We start from the raw sequence: 7,533 nt of genomic DNA on the forward strand, positions 1-7,533 counted from the left end.
AATGTCCGGGAGCCTGCAGTTTCATCGTTTGCCCAGTTACCTGTGTGTAGGCAGGTTATATATGCTACCAGCTTGTGGAAGGTGAGGTTGTGATCCAGTTGCTTTCCCAGGGTGCGCCTACAAAACGACAAATGTAAAATGATCAAGATGAGGTGTATCCAGGCAGCTTTATGAAATTTGCTAACCCATAACCAACATGTCTTACATAGAGTATGCCAATACACACCCACTCTTGTTCACCCCCTTGGTTACCAAAGGAGACCCCTGGCTTCCATTCCTAGGGGCTTGGTGTTGAGCTGTCCTACTGAGACGTCAAGAGTCTCTTGTCTTTAATGTGAAAGTTGACCTACAAGTGGCTGGGACTCAGTGAGCAGGTGCCTCTCAGGAAGGACAGCAAATTTCGACACACGGGAAGCAGGATCTTGCTGCATGCTGTTAAAATGCAAGTTGCGAGCAGAGGCTCGGGCCCAGGACAATGCCGACTAGAACAGAGGAGAGAAGAAACCATTAGCTGCTTCATCTCCTCATCTTGCAGGTGAGCATGGGCCCAGTCCCCTTGCCTGAGACCTGGACAATCAGTCCAAAATCTCTGTTTACAAATGACAGAAAATTTGCTGAACTTAACATTGAATTGAGAAATCCTCATGACAGTGGTTTGGAAATGTTTGACTATATATTTATCAATATGAAAGAGAACAAGATTTAATGTTAACAAATCAATTCTATGAATGTAATACTTTATGAGGATTTTTGCTTAATACACTCAATTATGATTTTAGTTTGTCACTTGTAAAACAATCTTGAAGATCATATATATTTTATTTGCACTTTAAATAAAGCTTAGATATTTTGAGTTATAATTACAGACGGTAACTATTTTTCCTCTTTTCTATATTTTCTAATGTTGCAATTATAAGCATGTAATAATCATGTAATAAAAACAATAAAAAATTAACCATTTATATTTAAGATCTCTTTAATAATTGAATAAAACTGGCAAAATGAATGAACCCCTCAGAGCAAAAATTTTAAACTTAGGTAGAGATTTGAGAAGGGAGAACTTCTAAGAACAAAATTCCAACCTGATTTCCTTGGGTGGCCAGGCAGCATACATCAAGATCAATCTGATCCAACAGTAGAAGCTGCTAGAAAAGGAGACAAGGAATCAGTGCTTCAAAGAAGTATTGAGCCCAGAAATAGGCTTGATTAGGTATAGGCTAGACAGAATATGTTCAACTCTGTGGTAGCTAATTCTGACTTCTCTCCTCAGCTGTACAACTGGTCTCTGAGTCAGCTCCTTGGGATTGCAGACAATGGAGTGTGACAGTTTCACAGCAGCAGTGAAAGTGGTGACAGCAACCAGGCAATTTTTGTTCACTTCAGCTGACTGGTCAGCCTTACATGTGTGCCTGTCAATGACTTGCTAAAAGAATATGAGATAGAGTTAACAATTTCTCGGCCTTTTCTTTATCTTTTCAGCACAAAAGCTATTTTTCCATACAACCTAAACCTGGGACAACGTGACATTGGTTTAATAAGCCAGGTCAAGATCTGCCTACCATCCATAATAGCTTACAATGTCAGGCAGTGCAATGAACATGAGCTACCCTACTGTTTTCCATTTCTGACTCTTCCACATGACCTGTGTTTTCTCCCTCTGCTGAGTCACACTCCAACTGTTTTTGGTAGAGATGCCCTGTTCTATTTCTGAGTAAATTTTCTCTGCTCATCTCAAAGATCCTGCATTTCCACATTGGTTCCCACTGCTTGCTTATTTGAGTCACAGAGGTTCCTTAAAGCTAAAATTGACAAGTGAATTGAAGAACATAGGACTACAATTTCACAGTTCCATATTCTGTGGAGGCTATCTGTATGGGATGAATTCTTTTTTTTTAAATTAATTAATTAATTTATTTATTTATTTTTGTCTGTGTTTGGTCTTCGTTTCTGTGCCAGGGCTTTCTCTAGTTGCAGCAAGCAGGGGCCACTCTTCATCGTGGTGCATGGGCCTCTCACTATCGCGGCCTCTCTTGTTGCGGAGCACAGGCTCCAGACGCGCAGGCTCAGTAGTTGTGGCTCACGGGCCTAGTTGCTCCGTGGCATGTGGGATCTTCCCAGACCAGGGCTCGAACCCCTGTCCCCTGCATTGGCAGGCAGATTCTCAACCACTGCGCCACCAGGGAAGCCCTTTTTTTTTTAACACATCTTTATTGGAATATAATTGCTTTACAATATTGTGTCAGTTTCTGCTTTATAACAAAGTGAATCAGCTATACGTATACATATATGCCCATATCCCCTCCCTCTTGCGTCTCCCTCCCACCCTCCCTATCCCACCCCTCTAGGTGGTCACAAAGCACCGAGCTGATCTCCCTGTGCTATGTGGTTGCTTCCCACTAGCTATCTATTTTACATTTGGTAGTGTATATATGTCCATGCCACTCTCTCACTTTGTCCCAGCTTACCCTTCCCCCTCCCCATGTCCTCAAGTCAATTCTCTACATCTGCATCGTTATTCCTGTCCTGCCCCTAGGTTCTTCAGAACCCTTTTTTTTTTAGATTCCATATATATGTGTTAGCATAAGGTATTTGTTTTTCTCTTTCTGACTTACTTCACTCTGTATGACAGACTCTAGGTCCATCCACCTCACTACAAATAACTCAAATTCGTTTCTTCTTATGGCCGAGTACTATTCCATTGTATATATGTGCCACATCTTCTTTATCCATTCATCTGTCGATGGACACTTGGGTTGCTTACATGTCCTGGCTATTGTAAATAGAGCTGCAATGAACATTGTGGTACATGAGTCTTTTTGAATTATGGTTTTCTCAGGGTATATGCCCAGTAGTGGGATTGCTGGGTCGTATGGTAGTTCTATTTTCAGTTTTTAAGGAACCGCCATACACCAACGTGCCATACCCACCCCCACCCTTCCTCTTCTGTCCTTGATCTGCTCCTTCCCCAGCCTTCTCCATCCTGTTACTCTGACCTGACCCCACCTTTCTACAGGCTTTGAATTTGGCAACACCACCCACTTCACAAAACCCCCCACCCCAAGTAGCCCTCTTGTTTGATAGGTATTCTTCTGTGAGATCAGTCCACAGCGGTGGTTTTCAACTTGTTCGTTTATTTGTTTTCAACCAAACTCTTTCTTAAAATCATAAGCAGGAATCCATAAGACAGATAAAGGCTGCTTTGGTTGAAGTAGAGACACTGCCCAGTTAGCCTTCCCCTCACACCCTGTAGGGATACCTGAATTTCTGTGGAAACCAGTTTGAAAATTGCTCAATATTTCTTTACTGTGTATTTTCATTATTGGATCCGGGGAGTGTGCCCTGGATAGGGCTGTCAGATTTAAAGAACAAAAATACAGATACCCAGCTAAATTTGAACTTCAGATTTTTAAAAAATGAATAATTTTCTAATATGCCCCTGTCTCATGCAATATGTGGAATAACTTATACCCCCCAAAAAAAATATTTGTTATTTTTCTGGAATTCAAATTTACCTGGGCATCCTGTATTTTTTTTCTGGCAACCCTAACTCTAGGCGAAATGAGTGCATTGGGTCTCAAAGAAGCCAGTGTCAGAGATAAGAAAAAACAGAGATTTCCCACATCACAACTGTGATACCCACCCCCAGGATTTGTCTTGTGTAGTAGTACTTGTTGCCTTCTCAAATGACAGGAAGGCATGCACAAACAGGAAAACATTCAGCCCCAACCAAGCAGCCTAGAGGAAGAAAAATTAAGCAAGGGATAAAGTGAAATTTGGGTACGGGAAAGAGTAGATAAGGGGTAGAAAATAGTGTTACCATTTGGCTATCTTGTGTTTATCTGTTTTCATTTTGGGGGCGGTGGGTGTGCCACGCAGCATGTGGGATCTTAGTTCCCTGACCAGGGATAGAACCCGTGTCCCCTGCAGTGGAAGTGCAGAGTCCTAACCACTGGACCGCCAGGGAATTCCCATATCTGTTTTCATTTTAAATGAGTCAACTTACTCTCAGAGTCAGTTAGGACTTCAAGACATGCATTAGATGCTAATGACCAGGGTCAGCAAATCAAGGCTCATAGACCAAATCTATCTTACCACCTGTTTTGTACAGCCTACAAGCTAAGAATGGTTTTTATATTTTGTTGTTTTCACATTTTTAAATGGTTGGAAAAAATCAAAAGAAGAATATATTTCATGACATGTGAAAATTATATGAAATTCAAATTTCAGTATCTATAAATACAGTGGTATTGGAACTTAGCCACACCTACTTATTTCTGTATTGTTTATAACTGCTTTTGTGATTCAATGGAAGTGTTGAGTAATTGTGACAGAGAACATATGGACTGCAAAGCCTAAAATATGTACTACCTAGCCCTTTACAGAAAACATTTGCCAACTTATGGATTGGAGCGTTCAAACTATTGCACCTAAAAGATGGCAATATGTGAATAAATGGATTTCTAAAGAAATAGAAAATAAATTTAACATCTGTGTCAATACCCATCTGAAGGGACTAAACCATTCCAGATGGGCCTGCCTCTTTAATACACTTTCCTGACATACACTTTCCTGTTTTTAGATTGTGATTCTTTTTTCAAACTAACTTATCATTGCTTTGGACTCATTTGAGCTCTTAAGACTTCTTTTGTCTGTCCCAAGATCTGTCTCTACATTGGCAAAGGGGGAAATTTGGAACCTACCGCCCATTGCCTTGGAGAACAACCAGGTGGGCTTTAGCCCAAGCTTGAAGGTGCTAGTCTGTAATTGATCAGGACTCTAGGGCACTGGGATGCCTCTGATATATATCCATGGCCCCAGGATGGTCCAGAACCATCTCAGCCCCACAGGTAGAGGGCCTTTAGCCTAGAACATGGCCCATTCAGATTCCCTAGGTCTGGACCACTCACACACCTCTGGCATCATAACATAGTGATTCGAAGTGTGATATTGGAGTCAAACTCCTTGGGCTCAAATTCTAGCTCCACCACTTTCTAGCTCTGTAACCTTAGATCTGTGATTTAACTTTTCTGGACCTCCATTTCTTCACCTATAAAATGAGGACAATAACTATATCTACCCCACAGCAATGCTGTGAGGCTTACATGAAATAATGTATGTGAAGTGATTAATACAATGCTTGGTGCATAGTAGAAGCTCAATAAATTCTGCCTGTGTCATCACCAGACTGGCTTTACCAATCAATTTCTTCCTGCATTCTTTGCCCACACACCCTTTCCAGAGTTGTGTGTCTTCCAGAGATCATTTGACCTTAATGGAAAAAGAGAGGTGAAAGCCACAGATACTTCAAGAGTTCAGAAGACAAAGGAGAGAAGCTTATTTAGAGGGAGCAGAAATATTTCAGAATCTGAGAGGGACACAGAGGCAAAGACCTCCGTGTCGGCCCATCATCAACTGTAGGTAAGATGAATGATGAAATACAGTGACATCTGAGAGTAAGGAATTCCATTCCCCACCTTGACTATAATTTCCTCCACTATGAATGGAAAAGAAAGAGTAGAAGACCTGGCAGGAAGAGTAAAAATATTTTGGGGGTAATTTATTTTTCATTAAAAAAAATAGTTCAAAGGAGTGTATGTCAGAGATAACAAGAAGTGTGAGCCTGCCAGGGGGATTGGTGCAAGGTGGGAAATCAAAGCTAGTTACATCATCATCACCACCAGGGGTGATGAACTCTCCAAGCAAAACCTAAGAGAGAAATAAAAACTGCAGAAGGGGTGCTTCCCTGGTGGCGCAGTGGTTGAGAATCTGCCTGCCAATGCAGGGGACACGGGTTCGAGCCCTGTGCTCCGCAACAAGAGAGGCTGCGATAGTGAGAGGCCCGCGCACCGCGGTGAAGAGTGGCCCCCGCTTGCCGCAACTATAGAAAGCCCTCGCACAGAAACGAAGACCCAACACAGCCATAAAATAAATAAATAAATAAATAAATAAATAAATAAATAAATTAGTGCTTAGGAAATCTATTAAAAAAATGCAGAGGATTTTAGAGCTAGAAACACACTTATATCTAATCTAGTTTTCATTAATCCACCCCCACACACATACACACACAGGTGACCTGAAGGCTAGAGAGGATAAATAATTTGAACAAGGTCACTCAATTAATAGCAGAACTGAAACTAGAGTTCAGTTAGAGAGTGCATTAGAAGGGGATTGTGCATATGTGGTGTGGTAAAGGCATTCTGGCTTGAACCCTGGGGAGCTAGATTTGAGTGATGGCTCTGCAATCAATTCACTGTGTGACGTCTGGGTCTTATTTTCCCTTATAAAATCAAAGAGTTGGTTTGGTTTTGCACTAGACAAAGCTGTAGCCACTAAGCACATGCGGCTACTAAGCACATGAAATATGCCTAGTTTTAATTGAGATGTGCTGTAAGTATAAAATACACATCAGATTTCAAAGACAGTAAAAATAAAAGAATATAAATTATCTCATTAATATTTTCATATTGATTACAGGTTGAAAGGATAACTTTTTGATATATTGGGTTAAAAAAGATATATTACTGGACATTAATTTCACCTATTACCTTTTTCAATTGTCTAGGTATTAGACAATTTTAAAATTACATATGTGACGTTACATTATATTTCTAGTGGACAGCACTGGACCATAATCTCTAAGATCACTTCTATCTCAAATATTCAATTTTATTATTTCTTGATGTGAGCAATATAAGAATGGAGAGAAATGAATGCTCCATGGCACTAGTTAGAAGTGAAATGGAAGAGAAAAAGAGAACACAAAAAATGAAAACAGATTGAAATTCCAAATATTTGTGGTTTATATTTTTGTCTCTTTACCAATCAATTTCTGGAGTTGGACTTTTTTTCCTTTTCTAAAACGCTGAAATATATCATACACAGAAAAGTATATAAAACATATATATGTAATCCTAGAGTTGGACCTTTCAGCTGATAACTGGCCTTGATGAGCTCAATATTGGCATGGAATCTTTCCCTTTCAAGTAACTTCGCAAATATTAACAAACATAACGTCTCCTTACTCTAAGAGTAATTATTAGAAAGTGAAACATCACTTACCAGAAACAAAACTGAGAACCAATGGTTAACCACCCAGTTTCCCATTGTCAAGTGGTGGTTTGGAGCCTCTGTAGGCAGCAGGGAAGATTCAGCAACTTGGATTCTGGAGAGATTCTTCAGGGTTGGCACCTCTGTCCAGCTCAGGGGCTGTGAATCTTTACGATGTGAAAGATGCACACCTACCCACAAAGCTTTCAGGAATGAATAAATGCACTCTGCCTTCCTCCTCTGGTCAGAACTATGTTATCAGCTTTGGTAGACCAGCCCTACCTATAAGTACCACAGGTGTTTTCCCTGGTGAGGTTTTATCCCTTCAGGAAATGACAATCTTCTTGGGTGAGAATGTTCTCTCCCATCAACTTATCAACATGATTTAATGTGAGGCATTGTCTTCCTTGATAAGACATTCGCTAAGGTTTCTCATAAGGAAGATTTTAGGCTGAGGCTATAAACAGATGATCTCAGGAAAAG

At 40.5% G+C, this 7,533-nt stretch overlaps 1 protein-coding gene across 1 annotated transcript in view; it reads right to left on the reverse strand.

Annotated features, from left to right (window-relative positions):
* The window catches only part of NOX1 (NADPH oxidase 1), a 26,294-nt gene extending 19,187 nt beyond the window's left edge, over positions 1–7,107 (reverse strand). The window contains 6 exon segments of the mRNA XM_036840476.1: positions 41–128; positions 371–427; positions 429–482; positions 3,641–3,672; positions 3,675–3,735; positions 7,063–7,107. Coding sequence (XP_036696371.1) covers positions 41–128; positions 371–427; positions 429–482; positions 3,641–3,672; positions 3,675–3,735; positions 7,063–7,107 — 337 coding nt within the window.
* Between the last annotated feature and the right edge of the window lie 426 nt (positions 7,108–7,533).

Source organism: Balaenoptera musculus, chromosome X (assembly GCF_009873245.2).
Source record: "Balaenoptera musculus isolate JJ_BM4_2016_0621 chromosome X, mBalMus1.pri.v3, whole genome shotgun sequence".
Classification (NCBI taxonomy): Eukaryota; Metazoa; Chordata; class Mammalia; order Artiodactyla; family Balaenopteridae; genus Balaenoptera; species Balaenoptera musculus.